Source organism: Sarcophilus harrisii, chromosome 5 (genome assembly GCF_902635505.1).
Source record: "Sarcophilus harrisii chromosome 5, mSarHar1.11, whole genome shotgun sequence".
Lineage (NCBI taxonomy): Eukaryota > Metazoa > Chordata > Mammalia > Dasyuromorphia > Dasyuridae > Sarcophilus > Sarcophilus harrisii.
In genome coordinates this window covers 149,986,112-150,013,933 of record NC_045430.1, presented here as the reverse complement: position 1 = coordinate 150,013,933, position 27,822 = coordinate 149,986,112, and the positions used below count along the sequence as shown (strand labels likewise).

At 35.4% G+C, this 27,822-nt stretch overlaps 1 protein-coding gene across 2 annotated transcripts; it reads left to right on the top strand.

Annotated features, from left to right (window-relative positions):
* The first annotated feature begins 524 nt into the window (after positions 1-524).
* Positions 525-27,822, top strand: SYPL1 (synaptophysin like 1). 2 transcript variants are annotated; one of them, XM_031938751.1, is made up of 6 exons: positions 525-609; positions 1,177-1,248; positions 20,551-20,669; positions 21,492-21,696; positions 25,549-25,737; positions 26,356-27,822. In XM_031938751.1, the coding sequence occupies exons 2-6, from the start codon at positions 1,180-1,182 to the stop codon at positions 26,485-26,487; spliced, it is 714 nt and encodes a 237-aa protein (XP_031794611.1). In that variant the 5' UTR covers positions 525-609; positions 1,177-1,179; the 3' UTR covers positions 26,488-27,822. The 2 variants fall into 2 exon arrangements, with proteins under 2 accessions (XP_031794611.1, XP_031794610.1); XM_031938750.1 differs by lacking the exon at positions 525-609 and adding an exon at positions 727-894.

Here is a 27,822-nt window from a genome sequence, read left to right as displayed (position 1 = left end):
AAATTCCTTTTTTCAAAGATTTATTTTTTGGGGTAAATCCGGCTCATGAACTGAAATGACCTTCCCACTGCAAACCCACGATTAACCCTTGAGGTTTTGCTCATTACTTATCCATTAGACACAGTAACTCGGGAGTTTTTTAATCAATCTGCCCACAGGCATTTGTGAAATACACATATGATATATATCATATATAACAGGTGATTAACAAATGCTTACCTATTATATGGTGAGCACTGCACTAGAAGCAAACATTTTCCATGCTTACTTTAGTACAAACCCTAGCACGATTCTAATTTAAAATTTTTAAAATGTGCAGATCTGAATCCAAACATATGGTACACAAAGGGAAGTCAGCTCGCCCCTAACTAAGCCCAGGAGAGAGAGGGGAGGGTCACGCAGGTTTAGGACACGTGTGTATGTATGGGTGCTGGAGGGTGAAGGGCAGAGTTGGCGTGTTCGGTGTAACTCAGGAGGGGCAGGTCGGCGCACAGGAAGCACGTTCGCACCCACAGTGGCCGCTCGCTCAGCTGGCCGGGATCCTATTCCCGAGGAGCTTCAGCAGCTAGGCGGAACGCTCGGAACCCCCTACGAGACTGGGGACAACAGGTGCCACCCCTCCCCCACTCCGATGCCTTTCCTTCCCCGCCCCCCCGCGCCACGCGCCCCCGCCCCCGCCAGGCCTTTGTGAGCCGCGCAGCGCCGCCGGAAGGGAGAGTGCTGGGCGCGCGGCGCCGGAGGCAGAGCAGGGCGCGCGCGGACCCAGGGCGGGAGCCCGGTTCGGGCGGCTCGTTTAGGGGGCAGGATCGGGGAGGGGGAGGGGGGGTTAGTACACTCAAGATGGCCTCGGATATGAGTTATAGGGTTCGCCAGAGGATCAGCCGGCTCGGCCAGGTGCAGAGCCGAGGAGGAGCCGTTCCTCCTCTTTCCCTTCCCTTCTCCCCGCCCTTGTCCCGCCTCCTCTCCGGGTTTAGCCCGGCTTAACTGCCTCCCAGGCCCCACCTCAGGGCGTCCCCGCCCTGCCCTGCCCCGCCTCCCGGAGACTCGCTCGACCCGCCCGACCCTCCCTCCTACCCTCCCTCCTTCCTTCCCTACACCGCTGGGCCGCCTGGGTCTGGCTCCGACCCCCGCCGACCGCCCGCCCTGACTCTCGCCCTCTTTCCCTCCTTCCCTCAGAGGATGTCGGGCCTCCAGATTAATTTCAACCCGCTTAAGGAGCCACTCGGCTTCATCAAGATTCTCCAGTGGGTGAGTGGGACCTATGGGCCCGGCCCCAGGGGCCCGCGGTCGTTGTCCGCTGCCCCCCACCTCGGGCGGGGAGAGAGAGATGGAGGGAGGGAGGCTGGGGGGAAGGCCCGCCGGCCAGACCCTGCCGCTCTGGAGGCCTAGGGGAGGAGGGTGGGGGCGGAGTGGAGAGGCCTGGCTGCCCGAGTCTGGCCTGGCAGGCCCGGCCGGTGCCCCGCCCCTGCTGCAAAGCTGAGCTGGAGGCGGCGGGAGGTGGGGGTGGGGGGAGCAGGAAAAGGCCTCCGGGGCCCCCGGGACTAGGGCGGATGCGGCTGTCAAAGGGGATCACGAGGCGGCACCGCTGTGTGGCGGCGCCCCGCACCGAGGCGCGCTCTCCTTTCCCAGCCCCAGAACTTCACCTGAGGGCCGGGGGGCGGGGGCGGCGTCTGGAGGGGCAAGAGAATGCCACCTTTCGTGGTCTAACCGAAAGCCCCTCTCCTTTATACTTTCATTCCCGAATCCCCCCCTCCCCAACCGCCCGGAAATTATGACTACAGGTAGAACTCGTGCTTAAGAGACCTGCTTCAGGGTCGGAAGAACTTGCTAAGTGCCTAAAAGTTTGGCGGTTTGGGGGGAGGGGGCGGAACCAAACTACTTATTCTTGATGAGCCGCCCTAGCGTGAAGCCGAACTAGCATTGGAAATAAATTCTTTCGTGAAGCCAACACAAAAGTGACCAAGCCCATTAACTTTCCATTGTGTGTGAAGACTTAATCGTTTTCATAGAGGCGATATTTTAAGCACAGGTTGGTTTTTTTTTTTTAATTATTGCATTAAGACTTCGAAATACCTTGTACTTTAACAGATGCACCCCGCAGTTAATAAAGCACTTTAATATTAAGAATTTGGGGATCATTTTGGGTGCCCCAAGAGTCATAGTGCAGTATTTAACTATTAAAGCTTAAAACTTGAAATAATCAGTTTTGGTCTTTGTGCGATTGCATGCTACAGTTTCCGCTTGGCATTTCTCTAGGACTTGTGGTATATTACTACTTAGATGAGCTGATCGATAGTGTTTAGTAATTTGTAGCGAGCCGAGCGATGGAAGTCGGCTTTTCTCTGCTTTTTCGGACACCCTCCGGCTTTCACTTTTTAGACCGTACTGTGTTGACGTTGTCAATTTCCTGACACCCAAGAAGATTGCTGGACACCAAAGAAATTTGGAAATAACGTGTGCTTTGGAGGATGATTTTTTTCAAGGCTGTATTTAGAGATAGCATCTTCTTGTAACCAGTAGGATAAGTGTGGTGTAGATAACGTTTACAATAACAATTCTTTCTGTTATTTTGGTCAAAGGTGATAAGCATTTCGAAGTGCTGCCACTACTACCCCTAATCTGAGGCTTTTGTGAGTGTTTGGGAAAACTAAAATTATGCCGAGAAACACAACGTTTTGAGTTTATGTTGAACGATTTGCTGTCATTGGGCTTCTAAAATAACTAAGAACGGTGCTGGTTTGGAAAAGCTATTTGTCTATGAAACCGGATAGGAAGATCATAGATTCCTGCAGATGTTTGCTGTTTTTAAGTAATCGATCAAATTATTTTTCTTTTTTCCAAAACAAAAACTAAGTATAAAGGCTAGTGAAAGTGAATCTTCCAGGAAGTTTGAAAGCGAGATTTGAGCGTTTGGGAGCTGGGCTTTCTTTTGACCCTGTGTGGTTAGCGCTTTGGATTTTTGGTATTCTGTGGAGATTGTAAATTAAGTGACTTGCCCCGAGGTCACACTGCTAGCTGGTGTGAAGTCGGTTTTGAACTCCATTGGTCCATGGGCCGGGCCGTTTAGTTACCCCTAGTGTTTAATACTGAGCCCAGCTTTTGGATGGGGGGGTGGGAGGGGGAGAGAAGCAGCATTTGAAACAAAAATAAAAAGGGAAAACCTCACAGATTGTTAGTAGTCTTATCTAATGTAAAATAAGAAAAAACTACAGTACCTTTTTTTTTTTTTTTAAGCTAAAAGGGACCTTGCAGATTTTCTTCAAATTCTTTTCGTTTTACAGATGAGGAAACACCCAGAGAAATGAAATGATTTGGCCAATGTTACATATTTAATTTTTGATGTTAGAAGTAATGCTTCAGACTTCCAAGTTTGATGTTTTTCTCATTATACCACACTACCTTTTTTTGATTAACTAATTCTGTCAATTAATAGTTATACTAAATAGAATCAGTTTGTTGCAAATCCTTTCTAGGTTTTACAGATAAGGAAACGGCTGTTCTTATTATTTGTACTTAGACTTATTAGTAATTCCTAAAATCATGAATCCTAGAAGTTTTAAATGCATTATAATTTGTAAAATAAACAATTTTAGAGTACCTATTATTGTAGGACCAATAGTAAGTAAGGTCATATATAAATAAGTGCTTGAAAGTGCTGGGTGTGTGTGGGGGGGAGTCATATATTCCAAATTCACCCTCTCCCTAATTTTATGGAAAAGAGGAGCAAGAGACCCAAAGAAGTTGTGACTTGGTGTAGGTCACTCAGGATGTAAATGGCAAAGCCAGGATTCAAATTTGGGTTCTTTGACTCTTGACTAGAGCTTACTCCACTCCATTGCTGCTTTAAGTATGCTTTGGGTTGGCTGTATATTGTCAGTGGAAACAATCTTTCTCAAGTTACTTTAAGTTGATGAAATCCTTAGAAGAATTTTATTATAACTGTTTGAATTTTTATGGGAAGACTGCTTTTTTTATTATTTAATACACTATTTTAATTATTTGCCACTCCCTTTCAATGCCTATTGCTTTGGGGAGATAAGATGTGCTTTCAATTGTACCCCTTCAAGAGTGTTGAATATTATTATTAAGCTTAATGCAGAGATAGTACTCTATTTGAGCTGTCATACAACTCCTTTATCCCAAGCACCTAGAACTTTTGTGTCTAAACAAGTACTGTATACAACTTCTTATCTTGACCCACCTCCCTTACTTTGTTAGATTTTGCTGTACTTTATAGTATCTCTAGGATAATGAGTATGAATAACTATGTTTGTATATGTGTGTGCATAGATTTTTTAGAATGTGTGGTGTTTTTGAGATTTATATAGTGCTTTGCAACATATATCTATGAGGCATGTATAATATTTCACTATGTTTCAAATTAGGAATCTGAAATTTGAAGAGGTTAAATGAGCTCTTAAAACAAGGTATTAGATCATAGCAAGTGAATGGAATCCTATTTGTTTTTTCATCTTGTGTTGTGATAAAACTAAAATGTGTTTAATATTTTTGAAGATGGGCATAAACTACTACTGATATTCTATAATCCATGAAATATTTGCAGCCTTAAGAGCATTATTTTAATTTGTTCAGTGTCTCAAGTTTTTGAAGGGCCAAATTTCAGCATGAGAGACTTTTTTTAAAAATACAGCTTCCTAGTCTTTTTATCAGATTGAAAATAAGACCTCTAAGCATTTTGCATAATTAGCCAATTTTAAAATTAGGATCATTTTAATATAAAACTTCCAGACTTGCCTCTTCATAGATTTGGGATTTGGAAACAGTTGTACTATTTTTATTTTCTAAAAGACAGTTGTCTAGAATAGGATCCAGCTTTTGAGTTAGTATATAAAAATAGATGGAAATATTAAATATCTTTTGTATTTTAAGTGCAAATTTTAATTAGATTTTTAGACAGCTGGGAAAAAAGAGGGAGGTGCACAAAGAACTGAAAAAAAGGTGGGAATTTGCTTTCAGATAGCTTAGACTTAGACCAGTGTAACTGACCATTAACATTTGAAATCTTTCCCCTCAGAAATAAAAGTTGAGATTGTGATTTTTAGCCTTTATTTTTGATAATAACTAGAAATGGGTAATTTTCCCATAGTAATAATTAAACGCTGTGCTTTTCCATTTTCATTTTTTAAAATTAAGATAAGACAGGTTATAAAGCTTTAGTAGTTAAAAAAAAAAATCCTGCAGTCTTTGGGGACAATCTCATAATTTATTTGTAAATATGTTAAAAGAATATATGGAAATGTTTAAAGTGACTTTGGGTACCAGAAATGCTAGGGAGTTTTACTTCCTGAATATATGTGTGAATTCAGTTTTTATTAAAAACCAGTTATTACATTTCAAAAACATTTCTGCTGAGGGATTTTCTAAATCTTTTTCTTGCTAATTAGATAATAAGATCTTAGATTTAGAGGTGTAAAGATTTTTTTAAGTGGAACTCATCTAATTCAATCCCCATAGTTTGAGTTTATTGCTTGTCCTTTGTTCTCAAAGAGACCACTGACATCTTTAAGATGTTTCCTTGAGTTGCCAGTGAATTGGTTTTAAGTGAGATAGAGCTATATAATCTTCAGTCTCGCTCCCATCTCTAGTCATGGAAGTCCAGTGGCCAGACAAAATTCAGAACTACTGGCCTTGGTCTGGAAAGTAGTGGATGACCTTGGCCTTTGTAATTTAAGGTCTTTCCCAGGTTTCAGCTGGGAAAAGACCAAACCCATTCTATTATCAAGGACTAGATAAGAGTAGATACTGAAGATGGTCTAATTTACTATAACAAAAAATATCTTTTAAGATCCTGAAAACTTACTGGCCAGAACTAAAAGCAATTGCTCTTTACACTCACTCTTAGCCTTAGATTTCTAAACGCTGAACCTCAGAATCTTAAGACTGGGGATTCTTTTTAACCATGAAAGCCATGATTTGGATTTAAAGGCGTAGTTAAGTAGTTCTGTTGGAAACATTGGGCTGACCTGGAAAGTCCCATCTTTGAATCATTTTATTTTAAACCAACTTTTTTTCAGCGCTATACTTTGAAGAAATCATAAATGGAAACACAACTCAAGTCCCAGATTTTCCTAAATGAAAGGCAATAGAAAGAGAAAAGAGTGATTGAGGAAAGGCCATTGGATATAGCAATTGAGGAATCATTGGCACTTTTGGACAGGAATAGTAAATACAAAATTATCATCCTCAAAATATAGCTGTTAATTGCCATGTCATATTTCATAGACTGCTGTACAACTACTAAACTCTCCCATCTATGTCCCAGTTTCAAGAGTTCTTCCCACATCCTCTCAGGAAATAGGGGACAAATAAAACAAATCTGTGGGCATTATGACAAAAACTAGTACTACATACCCAGGTTATTATTAGTTTGACTTTAAAAAAACCACGTGTCCACACAAAAACACACAAACCAGGTTAGAAAGAAAATTGCCCAACAGCACTTGGAGAAGACGCTTGGAAGATTTTGCATAATAAATGCTAATGTTTTAGCACTGCTATTGTCACTATTAATCCGGAAATTGAAGTAAAATAATCATAGCTTACATTTACATGGGGTTTTAAGGTTTCCAAAGTTCTCTCAATACATTCTCATTTAATCACAAACACATTATGACACGAGTAGTAAAACAAGTATCTCCATTTTTGGATGAGGAAACCCAGAGACAGAATAAATGTTTTTTTTTTCAATATCACAGCTAGTGTAGAAGATGGGAATTTTGATTTCAGTAAACCTTTTTCAAATGCCAAAATCTTTCTGCTATACCATATTAGATAACTCAGTTTAGGGGTAAATTTAAAAAGTATGATACAAAATGAGTGTACTGGGGAGAATCTTGAAACACCTAAAGGCAGAGGTTCTTAATCTGGGAACAGGAAACTTGATGTTTAAAAAAATATAACTATTTCAACATTTGGTTTTCTTTGTAATTTTATGTATTTTATTTTGTGCATTTAAAAACATTTTGAGACATAGGCTTCACTAGACTGTAGGTCCATGACAGGGAAAAAAAAATTGGTTAAGAACTTCTGCCCTAAGGAAATATATTTAGTTTCAAGAAAAGTTGAGATATCATTATAAAGGTTTTTAAAATATGTAACATATTAGGTAGATATGTAATAAGAATTTCCTTCCATGGGTTCTCAATTTTTAGATGCAATTTTCTATATTGATCATATTTATAATATCTGGCACAGAACTGAATAACAAGAGGTATTTAATAGATGTCTTTTATGGGTCGCCCTCCATTCCCCCTGCTAATACACCTATATCCTCAATCATTTGGACCTAGATTTTCTGAAATTTCTGAATTGAACTTCTTGCCTCCACAGTTGTCTTTTTGAATCCATTCTATATTTTGCTGCCAGACTAATATTCTTCAAATTTAAAAGCTATACCTTACTACCTTGGTAAATATAGTTGAAAATTTCCCTTAAAAAAGCTTTTATTCATTTCTAAATTCTTCTTATCAGGTCCCCTATCAACAAATTCAGGAAACTGAATTGAAGGCAAAAAGTTTTCAAGAAATTATTTTAAAATTATTATTCACCTCCTGTTAATGTCTCTTCATCCCCATTGTTCAAATTCTAAAAAATGAAAAGCAAAACTTTAGCCATCTCCCAAAATATGTCTCTTAAAATTCATTACCTCTCGTATTAAGAGGAAAGTGACTTCTTTTGGACATTATTACATCGATCAGAGTTCTAAAGTTTTTCTCTATAATGTTAATATATAAATTTTACATCTAGCTCTTGTTCACTTTGAATCAGTTCATAGAGATTTTCCCAACTTACTCTGAAATTGTCCATTTCTTCATTTCTAATGGCATAATATTCCATTATGTTCATACTCAAAAACTTGTTTAGCTATTCTCCAAAAGAACAGTAATTTTTGACTAATAATCAATTTCCTAAGGAAATGATGGTAGTGTATATTTATTATTTATTTACAAAACCATTTCCAACTGTGACATGAATACATTGTGAAACAGATCCAGCCATTCTGGAGAGCAGTTTGGAACTAAACTCAAAGACCTATCACACTGTACATACCCTTTGATTCATCATTGTCTTTACTGGGTCTGTATCCTAAAAATCATCTTAAAAAAGGGAAAAGGACCCACATGTGCAAAAATGTTTGTGGCAGCCCTTTTTGTAGTGACAAGAAACTGGAAACTGAGTGGATGCCCATCAATTGGAGAATGGCTGAATAAGTAATGGTATATGACTGTTATGGAATATTATTGTTCTATAAGAAACAATCAGCAGGATGATTTCAGAGAAGTCTGGAGAGACTTAGATGAACTGATTCAAAGTGAAATGAGCAGAATCAAGAGATCATTACACATGGCAAATTCTAATGGACATGGCTCTCTTCAACAATGAGATGATTGATGCCGGTTCCAATGATCTTGTGACGAAGAGAGCCATCTACACCCAGAGAGACTGTGGGAACTGAGTGTGAATCACAATATAACACGAAGCCTCTACAATTTGTGTAAATTTTTTGGCTTTTAGCTTTTATATCAGTGAAGACGTCTGAATTTTTTTTTACTTTTTTGGGTTGTTTACAATACTTTATTGTAAAATTTGGGTTAAGTATTTAGCTATCTGTAACTTCTGAAAAACTCATCCCAAAATTCCCATTTATTTCTTGTGCCAACTCAGGATATATTGAAACTATAAAAGGGAAAGTCATAATTTGTAAGGGATAACTGTGTAGACTACAGTCAGTTTAATTTTTGATGATATGGCTTCCGATGCCTTCTGGTTCATTTAATGAAAGTATCCATAGTGGGGGACTAGGCAAGGGATTTCTATGTGTTATACAACAGTATAGATCTCTATGGTCTCCATATTGATTTAGAAAATCTGGAATTAACATTATCTATATTGAATTGTTTGTCAAATATTTCTCAATTTGATTAGAACTTGAGTTTTGCTAGCTTTTAATTTTATACTGCTTCAGCTAAGTGTCAATGTGAAATAGAAATGTCACTAAACCGAATATAAGATCCCTGCAGTCTTAGAAAACCACATATTTATTATCCTTATTTGATTGCATATTTAATTTGTTAAATATTGCTCCATTACTGTTCTTACCTGGTAATGTCAGTCCTGTGCAGTCTATAACTGTGTTTGACATCTTTTCTCTTCAAGTGTACCCTTGCATTTTTTTTTTTTTTTTGCTATCAATTTTGTTGACCCTACCTCATGATTACTTTTGTTTGTCATTGATAATTAAAGTGTATATATGCACACATATATAAATGGATTTAATTTAGAATTCTTCATAAAATTTCTTGTCTTCATGCAGTGCTTATCTACAAGGTGATATGAGTGCTTACACCTATGAAATATTTCTGAAATTAAATGCTATCTCCTTTATTTGCCCTGAGGAGAACTAGTGAGCCATCTTTTGATATTTTAGTAACGTCATTTGTCTTCTGGTTCCATTTATAGTGGAAATACTCACATTGATGGTTCCGTTCTTTCTGTGGTATGTCCATATCACTGAACATGTGCCTATCAACTGTTAATATTCTAAAACTACTACTTAGCACACTTTATTCTACATTGTCATTGTAGATTCAGGAAAAGGTCCAATAGGACCTACGGATATTTCATATTTATTTAAATGCATTGCCATGGCCAAGGAATTCACATACTTACTGGACATTCTAATGGTGATAAGCCTTTTTGTGAATTAGCTGGGTTGTTTTTCCAAAAACAGACAGAAATCATTGTCCTTTCTACTTTGTTTTCCACAGCCTGTGCTTCCTTGAGAATCTAGTTCTAGGGTGACTGTGCTACCACAAAAAAAGCACTAGAGTACAGCTTTACATTTTTTCAGTAGTTTCAGTTAATCTTGGTTGACTTTTTTTTTTTAATGTTCTGTTCTGTGGAGATCTTTGGGATCTTGATTATATAATCAGTATGTTAGTTATCTTTAGCATTGTCTTCTGAAAATTTGAAAAGTACGAAATCCATGCCTTTATTTAAGTCATTTATATTGTTAAATATACATATAAAGCCAAAACAGCATGCTATCATTTTCTCTCCAAGTTCACATTTATGTCCAGTATGACATAAATAAAAAAATCTTTCTATAGACCTTTTATACATTTCAATTTTCCCCATTGCAGTTTGCTATATCATGGGTCAGCATAAGAAATTAAATGGGAATTTGTGGGGAGTTTTGCAGAAGCTACAGACAATACAGGAAGACCAGCAGCTGGACAGAGAAAAAGCTTAGGAACTCAGAAATACATAAAAACATACGTATAGTGTTATATATCAACATAGTTTATCTTTTACTATAATATTTAAAACTTCTGGTAGAGGGCCAAAAATTTTTACATGATTTTCTAGATCCAGGAGGCACTACCCTTAAACCCTGATGATGTGGAAGAGAGAATTGTACTGCATTTCCTAGGTGTTTTAAAGAAACCTCTGAAGAATTTTATATAAATTATCATTTGAGACAATAATAGCTTTTAAAATCTGGAAATTTATTTTGCATCTTGAAACCCTAATAACTAATGCATGTTATTAGTTTCCATCCCTTTTTCTGTAACATTCCTCACTCTTTTGTAGACCTTTTTAGAATCATTAGTCTTTATGCTTAAATCTATTTACCTCTACTCCATTCACAATTAGCATCCTAGTTTGGGCTTTGATTTCTTGTCTGGTTGATTATAATTGTCTCCTGGGTTGTCTCTCCTTCCCATAATCTTCATACAGTCACAAAAATATTTCTTATGTATATTCTCCAGCTCAAACATCCTTTTAGCAGTTGAGATATTACTTGGAAAAATACTAAACACTTCACCTGAACCAGGACTTTGGACTTCCACAGTATATTTTTCCATACTGTTTTATTTTGTTCTTTCTTCTTAAGCAGTGTCAAAAAAAACAAACAAATGTGAACTGATTTCACTTGCATTTGGACTCCACCATTTTTAATTCCATTCCAAAATCTGGACTTCTTCTATATTGACACCTATTGAAATCTTTTTCCTTTTTGCTCAGCTCAGATGCTTCCTTTTTCCTGATCTCTTGTTACAGATTCCTCTCATTCCCCCCAAAAGACCTAATGCTCCCACCTCAGCTTTCTAGGAGTATCTTGCTTAGACCTTTCTCTCTCTTTCCCTTAAGATGTTCTAATTCATCACACTATCAATGATTTCTGGTTTCCTCACTCAGTTTCCATAATTCATCCCATCCATAATTAAGTAAATAATTGTTAATCCTTAGAAGTTTTGTTTTATTTTTTTACCTTTGGGTGCTCAACCTAGTCTGAGAGAAAGAAGGTGGGGGACTCCAAGCTAAAGTATTCAATCCAAGAGAGGCCCACTATCTCTAATTCAGATGTACTTTTCTTGTCCTTCTGTCCTTTTCTATTTGTGTAAATATCTTCTCTTTTTAGTTGCAAACTGTAATGGACCAGGATTGTCTATATTTGTTTTCGTCTTTGGGTAGGGACAATTCAGTTATATCCTTTACTAGTTTGTAGAGAAAGTACTTTGTAAATCTTTATAAATACTCTGCAACAACATCTGGTGCTCATTTGGCAATCTATATGCTATCTTAATGAGGACTATCATATGATTATGTTTAACTTTTGATGCCTAGTTTTCTCAACTAGATCATCATTTTCTTTAATAGAGGCCTTACCTTATGATTTTGTTTTATTTTATTTTTTTGTATTTTACAAAACCTAACAATACATAAATACATATAATTAAATGAAGGTACTAGTTTAATGTTTATTTGAGTATTTGTAGTCTTTTTTTTTCTAGTTACATATCTGTAAAAGTGATCTACTGATAAATATGGCGACTACCAGCATATTAGGTAGACTCCTTTTTGGGGACCTTGGTGTAGAATGGGGATGGGCAGACTTTGATGAGTTGAATACAACTTTCATCATTGAAGAGAGAGTATCTAGTTATACTCGAGTGTAATAATATGTAACTTGGGAGAATGAATTTTATTAAATTAAACTTAAATTTATTGAATATTATATTCAAAACATAAAAATGGGGAGGACACTGTCTTTGTCAAGTAACTTCATTAGAATGGGGAAGAATGAGAATGAGAAAGATGTAATAATAAATTGTGATGCAAATTAGGTGAAAGTTTATGAGATGAAGAGTTTATCACTGGAGATTGTCACCTCTGACTTGGGAGGGGAAAGTAATCAGGATCATTAGAGGACTCAAAGAAGTGATGGCATTTGAGTTAGGATGAACTAGCTAAAATATGAAGAGTGAGGATAGCATTTTTAACTCTGCCCTGACTCACAGCATTTCTTAAACTTAGCAAGTTAAGGAAGTGTTTAAGGAACGATGAATATTGAAGTCTGGCTGTGATAAAAAGTATGAAGAAGAAGCAGTGTGAGATAAAACTGGAAAGGCTAGGCTGTAGCTAGATCCTGGAATTACTTTGATTTCAAGATAAGGAATTTAAGGTTTATGAATTAGGGAATAAGAGAGTTATTAGAAAAAAAGGAGAGGCAATTTGGTGTGATAGGATTTCGGCCTCAAGTAAGGAATACTTGGCCTTCTTGTCTCTATATTATATAGAGAATTCACGGACCTTGGGTCAACTCAACTTAATCTTTTTCAGTAACTTTCCCAATACTATGTCAAACTTAGTTGCAGAGCAGAGCTGACTCGAATTGGTTAAAAGGAAGTTTCTTAACTGGCAGATCATAATAGAAATGACAGGTGTCCAGTCAAAAAGGGGGGCTAGTGTGGGAAGTGATTAGAAGTTTTGAAAAGGAGAGTGATTATTTATATTGTATCTAAGATTTATAAAACTCCTTTCCTCAGGACACACAATGCTAGGAAATAGGAATATATTCTTAGGTTTTAAATGACCTGTCCAAGATCACACACAGGTAGTAATTATCAGAGAGAGGATTTTGAATTCAGATATGACCATAGACACTTAAAAGGCAAATCACTTTTCCCCTTTGGACTCAGTTTTTCATCTGTAAAGTGAGCTGGAGAAGGAAATGGCAAACCACTTTGTACCTGTGGGAAGAAAACCCCCAATTACACATGACTGAAATGACTGAATAATAAAAGGATTTGAATTTTTATACTCTAGCTTAGAAACTATGTTTCTTTCCATTTTACTCTCTCCCCTTTCCTCTTTCAGCACTTAGGAGATATCTCTCCCATTCACTTAACACCTTCCACTGAATATTTGGATGTTTTCATTCTTTTAGCTTGCCTTTCAAAGCACTTTCTACCTTCCTCTAGGGCATTTGAGCCAGATGATAATTTGTCATTTAGGGCTACTTTGCCAAGGAAGAGGGGGATTTTTATAGCTTGTTACCATTCTATCTGGTTATTTTTTTTAACCTTTATAAATTATACTAGGTATTGATAGACAATTTACATAGATTACAGTCATCTATATCCGTTGGTTGATCATATAAAGTTATATACAGTAAATCTAATATTATTTTGTCATCTTCCCCCAAAAGCAGTCTTATGTGTTGTTAGTAGGCACTTACAGATTTCTGCATAGGTAGTAAAATGTTGCACTTGTCTCTGTATACTATCCTATTATTAATCAAGGCAGTCCCATAATTGGAAAGATACAGCATTATAGGTGAGAGGTAATGAAGTCCTAAATAGGGATGATGGCAAGAAATAAGAAATAATGCAAATAGTATTTAATTAAAATATATAATAATAGTATATAGACTAAATTATTAAAATGTGATGATTAAGTATGGCATGTGAAGGAGGGAGAAGAATCAGATGATTGTGATTTTGCTACTGGTTGGCCAGAAGAATAATGGTATGATGGACAGAAAGGGGAACATAATTTAGAGTCAATGCTGTGGGTTTTGGTTATGTTGAATTTGAGATTCTAGTGGAACATTTGTTTGATGCATACAGTAGGTAATTGGAATTTCAGGTTTGGAGTTAAAAAGAAAGAACAGTTTCATTGTAATAGTAGGAACAGAATCCAGATCATTGGACTAACTGGCAAAGGCAGTTAAAATTGACTATGGGCAATTTTTTTGTAGCTAAACATCTACAAGGATGTTGTAGAAAAGGAAAGGAGCTTTGAAAGGAAGAAAGAGCTTCAAGATGATGGGGTTGAGAGTATTTGACATTAGATAGGAAAGAGCTAAGGATTTGTTTTATTTCCACTTTAATAGCATTTTCCAATTGAATGAATAGCATTTTTTTCCAATTACATGTAAAGATAATTTTCAGCATTCATTTTTGTAAGATTACTTACTTAAAATACTTAAAAGGGAGTTAGACTAAAGAGGGATGTTTTTGAATAGGAAATCCGAGAATGGGTGATCAGAATTAGTCATATAGTGTTTATTAAGCAGCTATTATGTGCTAGGCAGTGTCCTAAGCAATAGGGATACAAAGAAGGCAAAAGGCAGGCCTTGAACCTTTCCAGAAATATTCTTAGAGTTGAGGAAAAGGAAAGGTAAAACATGGTACAGTGATGGAAAGTTATATTCCAGACACTAGAAAAATAAAGTTAATGTTCATGGATCAGAGGTCTATATCACATTGAATGAAAACCTGAGTCTGGATTAGAGATAGAAGCTGGAGAGCAGGGAAGCTTGCTGTGGAGATAACTGAGAAATAGTGGGTGACCCTATGGCCAGGCAAGATTTAAAGGAAGCAGGGATGGAATAAAGTCAAGAGCATACAGATGGTAAGCATTTTCCTTTGTTTTATGGATTGCCTTGTTTCATATAGTAGTTGCCCTCCACTAGCTATGAGAATTTATGTTTAACCTTCATACAGAAGGGATAGTTTATTCCTGGGGATTATGTGCAAAACTTTTCCCTTGGTAATAAGTTCTTGCTATATCTTGCAAACTGGTGATATCATCTGAGAACTTTGGATCAGCTTTTATGCCACAAGGGAGATATTTGAGCAGGACTTTTAAGTTATTATTAAGGACAAGAGTTGTGTGACTTGTACTTTTTTAATGTGTATGTTAGTTTTCTCTTCCTGACAAATTAGAGTTGCTTGATTGTAGCCTTCTTTAATCCTTTCATAGTGCATGGCATATAATGAGCTAATTAAATAATTTCTGGCTGAATAAAGGAGAAGAGTGCATGTATGAGTGGATTTAAAATCTTCTGTTGATTTTTTTTCAGGAAAAACAATTAGAGAAGTAAAATATACTTTTTAAAACAATTTTTATTATTCTTTTTCAAAAATATCACTCATGTTCCCACGTAACTCCCTCCCACCCTCTAAATGTCACCCTATTTATAAGAAAGAAAAAAAGTTAGGGGGAGGGAGAAATAAATAGTTCAATAGTTCACAACTAACCAACACACCATTTCAGTTTGACAGTGCAATATATTCACATTCTAGTCTTTCACCTTTGTAATATGTTTCTAATAGTGTTAGAAACAGAACAGTTGCTTAGTTTGGAAATGTTCATTTAAAACAATTTTGGACTAAAAATGCTAGAAAATTTAAAAGCAAAATAATAGAAACATAACATTAACACACATTCCTTCTAAAAAGAGAAAGATCTTTATTTTTTGCCATTAGCCTAATGTAAATTTTAAATTTCATGCCAATTCAAATTCAACCCTGTTCCTTCAGTCCCTCTCTCCTTTGCCCTATTCCTCTATGCCCTCTGAAAATTCTCCCTAATTGTTTAATAAAGTCCCTTTATCTTAAATGTCTAATTAACATACTACCCATCTTAACAAACCCAAGATATTTTTCTTAACACACACTTAGTGGTGATGCTTTCTTCTTTCATATCTTGATAGACTTTCCAAACCCTTCCTTTGTGTGTCATCTTTATCTCTATAATCTACTGGCTTTGACTTTCTTCTTAGTTTTTCTTCTCTACTAGTCTTTGCCTCCTTATATGCATGTTACCTAGTTAAAGGACCCCAAACTATCTGTCTAGTAGAAACTTTTCAGTTCTTGTGATATATATCTCTGCTCTACTTTTATTCATAAGGGTACTAATTTTCTTTAGACTGTACCATCATAACCAATTTTTAAAGTTTTGTTTTTTATTTGATAAATTTTGATTTAACATAGGTGATAAATTTACAAAGCATATTCCTTGAAAATAAGTTCTTTGTTCCAAATTCTTTGACTCATCTCCCATTTTTTTTCTCTCTGTTCTATTCTCAGAGAAATCTTACCTGTGCCTGCTCTTCTATTTATTTACTCATTTGATCTCCTTCCCATCTATTATCTCTGATTTAACATATTTAGTGCCAACATTGTCCTGCCTGTCAGTTTTATCACCTTCAACTTCCTTCTTTCCTCTTAGTATGTTTTAAATGTTTCATTGACAGTCCTTTTCTTGCTTTAAAAAAAAAAATATATTCTAGAGTTCTTCCCTTCTCTTTATATTGTTAAGCACATCAAATCTGTATTGGTCATAACTAAAGTCTCATTTTGTACCTACAGTCCTTTGAGTTTTAGGAGGTGGGCTTTTTCATCTGTCTTTGAGTCATGATATACTAAGACTTTTTGCTCAAGGTCTTAAGTCTTTAAAAATTGTTTTCATTTGTAGTGTTGTATATAATTTATAAATAGTTCTGTTCATTTTACTTTACATGGAATCCTTAAAACCTCTCACATTCCCCGTACTCAGTCTATTGATGTCTTGTCATTTCAACTTTCATAAACATTTCTCATGTACTTGTCCTCCTCTCCAACCACTTTCATTACCTTTGTCTTAGACAATTGAGGTAAGTCTTCTGATTGGTGAAGAGATCTGAGGCAGGGAGATCAATCGATCCTTCTTCCACACAGCCCTAGGAAATTCCTTGAAGGGCAGTTCATATACTTAGTGGTATATGAACTCCATAAACTCCACTGTCTCCCTTTGACCTCACAAGAACAAATATAATAAAAGAACATTTCTTTTCTTTCTGTTGGTCAGTCATTTTTCAGTTTTATCTAATACTTTGTGGCCTTTTTTGTTATTTTCTTGGCAAAGATAATGCAGCAGTTTGCCATTTTTTCTTCTCCAGCTCAGAAACTGATGCAAAAAGTGACTTGTTCAGAATCACACAGCTAGTAAATGTCTGAGGCCCGATTTGAACTCGGGAAGATGTCTTCCTGACTCCAGGGTTCAGCATTCTCTCCTAGCACTGTGCTTGTCCTTTCTACCTACTTTATAATCCAGCAACCCGTGATGACTTGACAGGCCTCCATCTGGGGAATGCTTTCTGTCTCACTACCATCACCTCTGTCTCCTGGTTTCCTTCGAGATTGGGCTTTTAGTCTACTTTCTTCAAGAAGCATTTCCTGGTGTATTGCATCTCTTCCCCTACCCAGTACCCTTCATTTGAGATGGTCTTCCTCGAATGTAGTCATTTGTGCAGTTTTTATGGGGGGGGGGTGACATACAAGTGAGTTCCCCAATTATAAGACACTTAATCTTCCCTTCCCTATCCCCCAGCACCCATATCCCAGTTAGCATTGATTTCCTCTCTACTTCTTCCACTGGGAAAAGAGAAAACCAGAACTATTATAACAAATAATACACATCAAGCAGAACCAATTTCCATATTGGCCATGTCCAAAAAAAGTATGTCCATAAACTTTGAAAGGAATTGAATAGCATTGTTGCATTGTAAGTCTTCTGGAATAGTAGTTGGTTACTGCATTGGTAAAAGTTCTTAAATCTTTCAGAATTGTTTGCCTTTTTTGCTAGGTTTCTCTAAAACCATTCTCCCAAGTCATTTTTTAGGACAGAGAGAAATATTCCTTCACATTCATGTACTATAACTTTCTTTTGCAAATATTTTTAGTTCATTTAGTTCTTTTCCTCTTTCATTTCTTTGGGTTATATACTTAGCAGTAGTATCATTGGGTCAGAGGTTCTGTACAGTTTAATAACTTTTGGGAGCATAGTTCCAAATTGCTTTTCGATATCTGAACCAGTTCTTAGGTCCACCAAATAGTGCATTAATGTGGACATCTACATGTTTACAATTAAAAGTTAGTTCTTTTGGATGTGTGTGCTATAATAGTGGTATTATTGGCTCAGAAGAGATATGTGTACACACATATATTAAAACTGGTTCTACCAAATGTATATTTTAGTATAACTCCCCTCCTACAATTGCCTTTTTCCTTTTTTGTTGTCTTTTGCCATCCAATAAGTATTGATTTATGTCCTCAGTTTAGTTTACAATTCTCATTAGTGATTTGGAGCATTTTTTTCCATTTGATATTAATTTCTACCTGAGAAATGAATTTGTTTTCATCTTTTGATCATTTACCTATTGGGAAATGAATCTTAATCTTATTTATTTTGATCAATTCCTATATAGCTATAAACTATCTCTTGGTGGAGGAAGTTGTGCCCTTGTGTCAGTGGGTCTGTTACAGGTTTGTGTTACCTGATTTCAGCTGGGCTCTCACTGCTTCAAGGTGATTATGTTCTTTCCTCATTGAAAGTCATGGATTTCTTTTGCATCCTGCATCCACCTTTCTTTCACATTAAAAACTGTATTATATGTTTCAAATTATATATCTGGCAAACATCTCTAACTCAACATTTCCAAAATAAAACTTACCACCTTCACCCCTCTCCTCTATCTACCTATATTACTGTCAAGGGTACCATTTTCCTTGATTCATCACTTTTCTTTCCCTCTACATACTGCCTCGGTTGCCAAATCTTATAATTTCTACTTTCAAAGCATCTCTTGTTACCTTTTTGTTCCCTTCTATCATCTCACACAGTTCTCCCCTTAGTTCAAGACTTTGAATAATTTCTCTCAATTCTCTTCCCTTTCTAGTCCACTCTTCCCATAGCTAATGCATTAACTTTGCTCCACCACAGGTCTACTTCTCTACTCATGAAGTTTCATGAGTTCCTTCTTCACCCTAGAATCAAAAACGTTATTTCATCTTTTTTTTTTTTAAAGTTTCTGCTTTAAAGTTTTATAATGTACATAATTAGACTGTATATGTACATGGTTTATAGATAACTACATGTTTTGGAGATACATGATCACAGAAGTTTGGAGATCACTGGCCTACTAATCATTTGAAATATGTTACCATATATATGTACATTTGTTTACATACATGTGTGTAATTAGTCTATATGTCTTAACTCACAAATTGGATAGTAAGCCACTGAATGACAGGAACTCTTAGTTCTTGTAATCTCAGCATCATACCTAGCTATGCTTGTTGCTTACTCTACCCTTTTATATTATTGTTATAACTTTAAAAGATCTGTGATTTATTCTGTATATGTTACTCTTTAGATAGACACAAATAATTTGCCTTCCCAGTTTTACTATATGTTTTTTTTTGATTTGTAGCAAAAAACATATCTTTTGGTGGAAACCATTATTGTGCTTAAAGTCTGTGACTTAACTATACATAGTAAATTCACTGTGCTTCTGTCAGTAAACTTTTATTAAACATCTTTTGCACACCATATATACTGTATGAAAGCATTTGTGATACAAGAAGAAGCAAAAGAGGATTATCCACAAGCTCAAAGAGTTTACAAGTGGGGGGAGGGAAAGATGACAAGCAAACTAGCTATCTGCCAGATAAATAAGAAATAATTGAGAGAGAAGGCACCGGAATTAGGAGGGGTTGGGAAACACTTCCTATAGAATGCATAGTAGCTGGGACTTAAGTCAGTCAGTAAACCAAAATGAGGAGCACATTGCAGTCATGGGGGGGACACCAGTAAAAATTGCCCAGAGGTGAGAGATACAGATTCAAAGAACAGCCAGTTCAATCACTGGATTGAAGAGTTAACATTGGGGAGCAAAGTGTAAGAAGAGTAGAAAAGGTCGGCAAGGTCTAGGTTATGAAAGGCCAAGTAGGACAGCCCCAAGTTTGTGCCTCACTGGCATGCTCTTCACTCATGTCACCTCCATACCAGAATGAGGCATCCAAGGAGAATGTTAAGGGAGATTGCTATTGCAATTGAATCAGTATGGTGCAATGGAAAGATTGCTGGATTTGGAGACCAGGGGACCTTATTCTACTACTTATTGGGTGACCTTGGGCAAATTACTTTCATTTCCTCTTCTGTGCAGCTTTATTTCTGTGATCCTATGATTTAATCTTTCATGTGATTTTATTATGATTTCACAAAATGTTTAGTTGAGTCACCTCTGCACACTGTTAATTCAAAGTGTTGTGAAAGATTACAGTATTAATAATTAGTTGGATTTAAAATATGTCTGCGATGTTTTTCATATTTGGGAATTTTTATATGCATTTTAACCTCTTAAAGCACTCCATTTCCTCTAGTTCCCAGTCACTTAATTTTTAAAGACTTTCTTCATGACTTCTTTTCATGTAGGTACATGTACTATGTCCATTTTATATATGATGAAACTGAAATTTAGGAAAAGTTAAATGACTTGTTCAGTCACACAACTAGGAAATGACAGGACACAATCATATCCAAATCAAAAAAAATTTTTTTAGTCCATTATTCTGATAGTTAAGATTTCAAGGTTAAAAGAATAAACTCTTTGTTTTGTCCTATTTCATGTAGGTAGCTTCCATTTTCTCTTTTGCCACTTGTGGAGGTTTTAAAGGCAAAACAAGTTTCCTGGTTTCCTGTCAGGGTTCTAAAAATGAGACAGTTGAAGCTTCCTTTGCCTATCCATTCAGGTAAGTGTGTTTATCCATTCTCTCTTCTTCCTCTTCAATTTTCTTTAAAAATATTTTGCTACCTGTGGTGGGGAGGTAGGGAGGTTATGTTACTACAATAAGATTTTCAGTTACAAATTTGCTTCATTTTTGTGTTTATACGTATGGTATCTAGTACCTACTAGCTCTTTAATAATGCCTTTGAGATTAAAAAGTAATATTCTTTGTACTTTGGGAAGTTAAACATGTTTTAAGTGAACAAATGAAAAATAACTTTTCCCAAAAGGATAAATTACAGAACTTAGCATTCGTATAAAATAAACTATATTTCTTTCCCCTGTATATCTTTAATTAAACTAAATAATTTTTACCAACTAATTTTATTTCAATGTGTCACATATAAGAAAACATTATTTTAAAATTGTCTACCTGGTACTCTGGTGAAGAAAGAATACCAGTCTAGGAACTAGGAGAGCTGAATTTTAGTTCCAGCCTTGCTTGCCATCGACCATCTTTGGGCAAGTCACACCCCTCTGTGAGCCTCAATTGCTTCTTCTGTAAAGTTTATAAGACTGAATTAGATAATTTTTAAGGTTCCTTTTAGCTTTAGCATTTTGTGATCCTGTGATGTGAATTAGATTAAACATTAATGCATATATTCAAACAAGGTGCTTGGGCTGTTAGCTAAATGTATGCTTGCATTTTTCTTGTCTTCACATCTTCCTATTAAAATGTGTTTAAAGCCCTTCTCTTCCCCTGCCACCCCCCCCCCCTTTGATGAATGAAGATGAATGAACATGAATCTAATTATTTTAAATGATTTTTTTGTTTGTTTGTTTTTAGATTGAATCAGGTTTCACTTCATGCAACTCATGACTCTTTCTGTAATAAAACTTGGAACGATTATGTTCTTATAGGAGATTTCTCTTCTTCTGCCCAGTTCTATGTTACATTTGCAGTCTTGGTCTTCCTATACTGCATTGGTGCACTTGTTCTTTATATTGGTTATATGAACCGATATCGGGATAGTCGAAAAATTCCTCTTATCGTAAGTTATTTTCACATTAATATTATTTTCTTTTTAGAGAAAAGTAAAAAATTTTTGCTAAATGTGTTTATCTGATCTGAAATATAGGTTCTCATTTATGGAATATTTAAGACTCCTGTTTTATAAATATCATGGAGTATAAGTCAAACTCTGATGTATATTTAGCTTAAATTTTTCAATATAAAAATTCCAGCAGGTCAGACTGCATTATGTTGTAACTAGATTACTCTTAATATTTTGAACAGCTTTCTGTGCAGCAAACATAATTCAATTCCAAAAGGAGAGATTTTAGTTCTTTTATTTTAAATAAGAGTCTAATTGGGTGGAAAAATAAGCTATTAAAATAGTATACTTTTAATGCTTAAATACCAAGAATGTCAAAAATGAGTAGCATTTATAGTTCTCTTTTTTCCCCTGTCTATCCCACTTTTCCTGTAGTTCTAATTTACATATAACACTTTGACAATCTATCTTTGAATTCCCAACTTTTGAGTCTTACCAGACATTTTTAATATGATATCCATAAATATTTCTGAGTTTGTGATGCTACAAAAGTATTTGGATTTGACTTGGCAGCATGACCAAAAAACTAATTCTATAGCCCCAAAAGTAGATCCCACAACTGAGACTGGAGATAGTAAAATTATTATCTTCCTAATACCAAATTAGGTAGATCTCTCCCATATGTAGAATATCTATAATTTGCCCTTCATAAATTAGAATTTTTTGGTATGTTCATAAAACCATGGCATCCAGTACTGAAGACTGTTGGGTTTTGCATGGTGTCTTTCACTTCCACGAAATATTGTGATTCGTAGAGGAGACAGTCTACGTGTCCCATAGAGGGGCAGAAAGGGCAAATGTGCTTACTACAGAGATTAGATCTTATAAAATGTCTACCATAGCATAGACAAAAGGAAGCTAAAACACCAAAAATAGAAAGAGAAAAACCTTAATAAACACTAGTACAACTAAAACAAAATTTATTAAAGAAATAAGGAATTAGTTTAGGTCAGATATACCAAAGATAGAAAGAGAAAAACCTTAATAAACACTAGTACAAGTAAAACAAAATTTATTAAAGAAATAAGGAATTAGTTTAGGTCAGATATTATATGTGGCTGAAGAAAAAAACTTTTAAGGATCAGGGATCTCAAGGAAAATGCTCTAAAACAGTAAATAACAAAGATATAAACTATTTGGAACTTATGAACATACACAGCAATTTACAGAATTCACCTATTGTCACAAGGAGGGGGAAAAAACCCTACTACATTGTTATCAAATTTTGCAAATGATCAGGATAAAGAACTTCAAATATCAAAGAGGAAAAATGTGTATAAAGGGGATAATTCTACATTTATGAAAAAATTAAATATTCTGAAAAAAGAATGTCAAGCGCTGTAAGCCAAATATTGTACCCTGTAAACCTGACTCTACTTATCAGTTGGAATAAAAGATAGAATATGCTCACAAAAGGAAGGAAAGAAAATGCATTTCTGACAAATTCCCAAATCAGTTTTAGTTCCTAAAACAATATTCACCCTGAGTCTCTGGGAGTGGAGAACAGAAAGTGCTTTTATGCTACCAGCTATACAATATTTTTTATGATTCTTAGAGAACAACACCCTTTCAAGTCATTCTACCCATGCCCCTAAAACAAGTAACAAAGATGTATAAAAGTATTACAAATAAATTTTAAGCTAAATAAGGAATATGTGTAATGTAGAAGATAAACTAAAGATTCTATACTCTAGGTAGGTAAAAAGCCAAAGACCTTGGCTTTAAGAGGCAGGCTTGATAAAATCATTAAAATACTTTTCAAAAATGAATGAACTATCTCATGAAGTCATGGGTTAGTTGCCCCTATATAGAGACCTTAAGGCAAAGATCTGTTTTATCTGGCTATAGATTTAGAATTGGGAAGGAACTTTATAGGCCAAAAATCTTTATAGATGGGTTGGACTAAATGTCCTCTTTAGGCCAAGGCCCCTTCCACCTATGATATACTTGATACTTTCAGGAATTCTAAATTTAAAGAAGGTATTTCAAACTCCCTTTTTAAAAAAAAAAAGAGAATTAAAAAAGGTGGAGGTATTGGAATTGCTAAAACAGAGGCAGTTGGTTAAACAAGCAGTTAAATGTTTTATTTTTATTTTTGCTGCATGGCTAACAAAAGAAAACACATGGTAAGTAAAATATTTTTGTCATTTCAATTTGCTGATTTCATTAGAATCTTTGTACATGTAGTTAGCTTATTTTTAAAAATTCTTCTGCATCTTAAGTAGGATTTAGGAAGAAGTTTGTTAAGTACTTATTTGGTAGGAACTGTAAAGTAGAATTCTCTAAATAGCCTTTGTAGCATCTGTGGGCTATTTCTAAGCCTGGTTTATAATTGCCATGACCATTCTATTCATGCTTTATCTTAGTAAAATTTCTTGTTGTAAACTAATGTTTCTCTTATTTTCTTAAGTTAAAAGAATTCTGCCATACATTGATAACTATAAAGTACAAATTATAAAATTACACTGAAAATAATTTAATCTGATAATGAGGTTACATAATCATATGATTAGGGGACTTTTCAAAATCCCACAGTGCCTCAGGGTCATTGATCTGTTAAACTACAAGTATTTATTAAACTCCTACTATATATTAGGACTTAAGAAACAATTACAAGGAGCTTATGTTTTAAATGGGGTAACTGAAAGTACAAATGAAGGTATTTACAGCATAAATATAAAGTTTATAAATAGGTATAATGTAGTTAAATACAAAGCAATTTGAGAGGAAAACTCTAGCAAGTTGAGAATCATGAAAGGATTCATATAGAAGATTTTACTTGAGCTGCGTCTTACAGGAAGAGAGGAACTCTGAAGTAGAGGTAAGGAGGGAATATATTCCAAGTATGTGGGAGGGCTAATGCAAAGACACTGGACTGTGGGGAGATAAGGAATGTCTTATGGAATAGAGGCAAAGTGATATTCATAGATGCTGAAAAGATAAGGGGGGAAGCCAGGTTCAGCAGATCTTTTAAAGCTAAACAGAAAAGTATAGATTTTGTCCAGGAGGCACTAGGAAGCACTGGAGTTGGTTGAATAAGTCATATAATTGGATCTGTATTTAATGAAAATTATTTTAGCAGTATATAGGTTAGATTGAAGTGGGAAGAGATAGTGAGGATCCTGAACTAAGCTGGTAGCTGTGTTAGTAGAAGTGGTCAAGATGCAAAAAATATTTTAAAGGTGGGTAGAATTAATGACAGGATTTCCTTGGCTACGTATGGTGAGGGATAGTAAGGAGTTCATGTCAAGGTTACAAATTAGGGAGGCAAGGAGGACAGATGTCTTCAGTTGCATTAGGAAGGAGGGAGAAGAGCTTGGTGGCAGGGGAAACAAAAGTTATTTTTAGATATAATGAGTTTGAATTGTTTGAGACATTCTAGTTTGAAAAGCCTAGTTAAGTGGTTGATGAACTAGTAAAAGAGATTGAAAAGTGATGAGTAAACTAGGAGAGAGAGGGTAAGGGTGGTTAAGAGTATCACATGTTACAGATAATTGGAGAATGATGAGGATTGAGGAGCTCATCAGAAATTTTGGAAAAGGAGCTTTGTTTAAGAAAAAATTTGATGGGGAGTGGGTAAGCTCTAGTAAAATGCTAGTTAAACCAGATTCTGGTTGATAGGCTGTTGAAAGTATAAGGAATTGTATATACAAACTTTAAGATCAGCTATGTTCTTAAACTGTCTTAGACAAGTCTGAGTATCTTTGCTTAGTGGGATCTTAAAAAAATAAAGTATGATTAGAGTTAACTGATGTATTACGTATATAAGTAATTTTTTTTTTCTTTTAGGACTTCCTTATTACTCTTATTGCTACTTTCTTATGGTTGGTGAGCACTTCGGCCTGGGCTAAAGCTCTGACAGACATTAAGATGACCACTGGTGAAAATCTTATTGGTCAGATTGACTTTTGCAGTGAAAAGGGGATACATTGCTACTTTGACTCTGTAACCAGTATGGGATCTCTGAATGTATCTGTGGTATGTATAGTTTTTCCAGTGGTGTTTTGCTTTTTAGAAATGTTATCCAGGTAACTAAGGAGAATAGCAGCTTTTAAAGTCTTAATCTTTAATTCAGAATAATTAAGTTATTCTGAAGGGCCCTTGTGGATATAATATTTGGTTCTGACACATTGGGGGGAGAGAGGGAAGATAACACTTTTCTTTAGAATTGGGTACTGAAGCAAGGTTTGAAGATTCCATTCCTTCATGTAACTTTGGATATTTGGGGAGATGGGAAAGAGGAAAAGATAAGGGCAGAATTAACAAAGTTCTCTAAGCAAAACTCACTTGGAAATAAAATAGCTATGAAAAGAAGACTTGATGGCGCAATTCCCCTTTTCTAACCAGTTACATAAGGCTTATATTCCTCCATGTAGAGATAAATATTTTAGCTTCTTATCTCCTTAAATCATATGTTCAAGAGAGTTCAGGGGTCACATTTTACTTCACTGTGAAAGAGAAGTATACATTAAATTTCTAGTATTTTGGAATTTTGTGGGGAAATAGATGTGTTGCTCTAAAATGTCATTTTAGACTAACTTGGATTTGGAGGTTGGGAGAGATTTTAAGTTTTTTTTTTTTTTTTTTCTACCATAGATCTTTGGTTTTCTGAACATGATACTATGGGGAGGAAATGCTTGGTTTGTATATAAGGAGACCAGCTTGCACGGTCAATCAAATGTTTCTACCCATGGCGCAGGAACAGTTGCATCTCCTTCAGGAATGTAATTAAAGGAGAGAACTACACTGTGTGAAGAATCTATTCTACAACATATTGCCAGCATCTTTAGAGACAATGCAATTTGTTTCTAATAAAAGTAATGGTGTTTGCAATAAATTGATGGATTAAAAATTTTGCCAGTTTTTACATGAAATATGTGCCTTAGATACAAATTCTGGATGTAAATGTTTCAATTTGTAGACTCAAAGATCTAGGGCTTTATTATGAGATTGTATTCATAAAAATGAATGTGCAGTTTCTTCACTAAATTTTTTTGTCTAGCAAAAGTGTTTACCCCTTAAGCTTTAACATGTGTATCTTTATTCAGGAAGGGGATGCATTATCCTTTTTTTTTTTTTTTTAAAGAAACTGCATTTGAATTACACACTACTGTAAGTTTGTACAGTTTGTATGCCTTAAGACCTGTCTTTGTTTAAAAAAGGCTTAGTGCATTATAAATAGCATAGCAAAAAAAAAAAAAAAAAAACTGTTTAGTTCAGAATTTAAATCTAAATACTGTTCATGTTAAACAAAAATTCCTGAATACAGAGATGGGTTTTAAAATAAATAACCTTCAATACTTAATAGTTGTACAAAATTTGTTTTGAGGATGGGGATTGGAAATTTCAAGTGTGTATAAATGTTCTTTGATACAGTTAATATGGTAATTCTACAATTCAAAGTGTTTACACTATGCTGGTTGGTTTCATAGACTAAGTATACTCTAAATATGGTTCACCTAGACACTTTGAAAACTTCAGGCATAGTCTTATTAATATTTGTCCCCTATTACTCATGCTACTTGGTTTCAGAATGGGATAATCCAAGTATAGGGGGAAATTTTTTCCCCTTTTTATTAAACCCATTCAGAGGAGAAAAGAAATTTTGTTTTTTTACTTTCGAAATACATTTAAATGTTGAGTCAATGAAGTTGCTATTGGAAGCTCAGCACTGATATTATGAAAATAAGAAACGAGATCCAAATTTCATTTTTCTTAATGTTCTCATTCTTACTACATAAATGGATGATTTTTAAAATTATGTATGTGTTGGGTAAACAAAGGAACACAAGTGAGCAAGCTACATAATGGGTGCCTGTTTCTTTGTACACATATTTGGTTGTATCCTGAGTATGCATACGTCATTCATATTATTTGCTAATCTATATAGTTGCATTGTACAGAAATTCAGATTTTTTTCTTCCAAATTGATTGTTACTTTGTGAAGCACAACTCACTGTTGCCACATTTTTTGTTGCCTTTATTCATGACAAGAATTGTCCATGTGAGAAATGTATGTCTTTTATGCAGCCAACTTAATAATAAAAAAAAGTTGCAAAATGA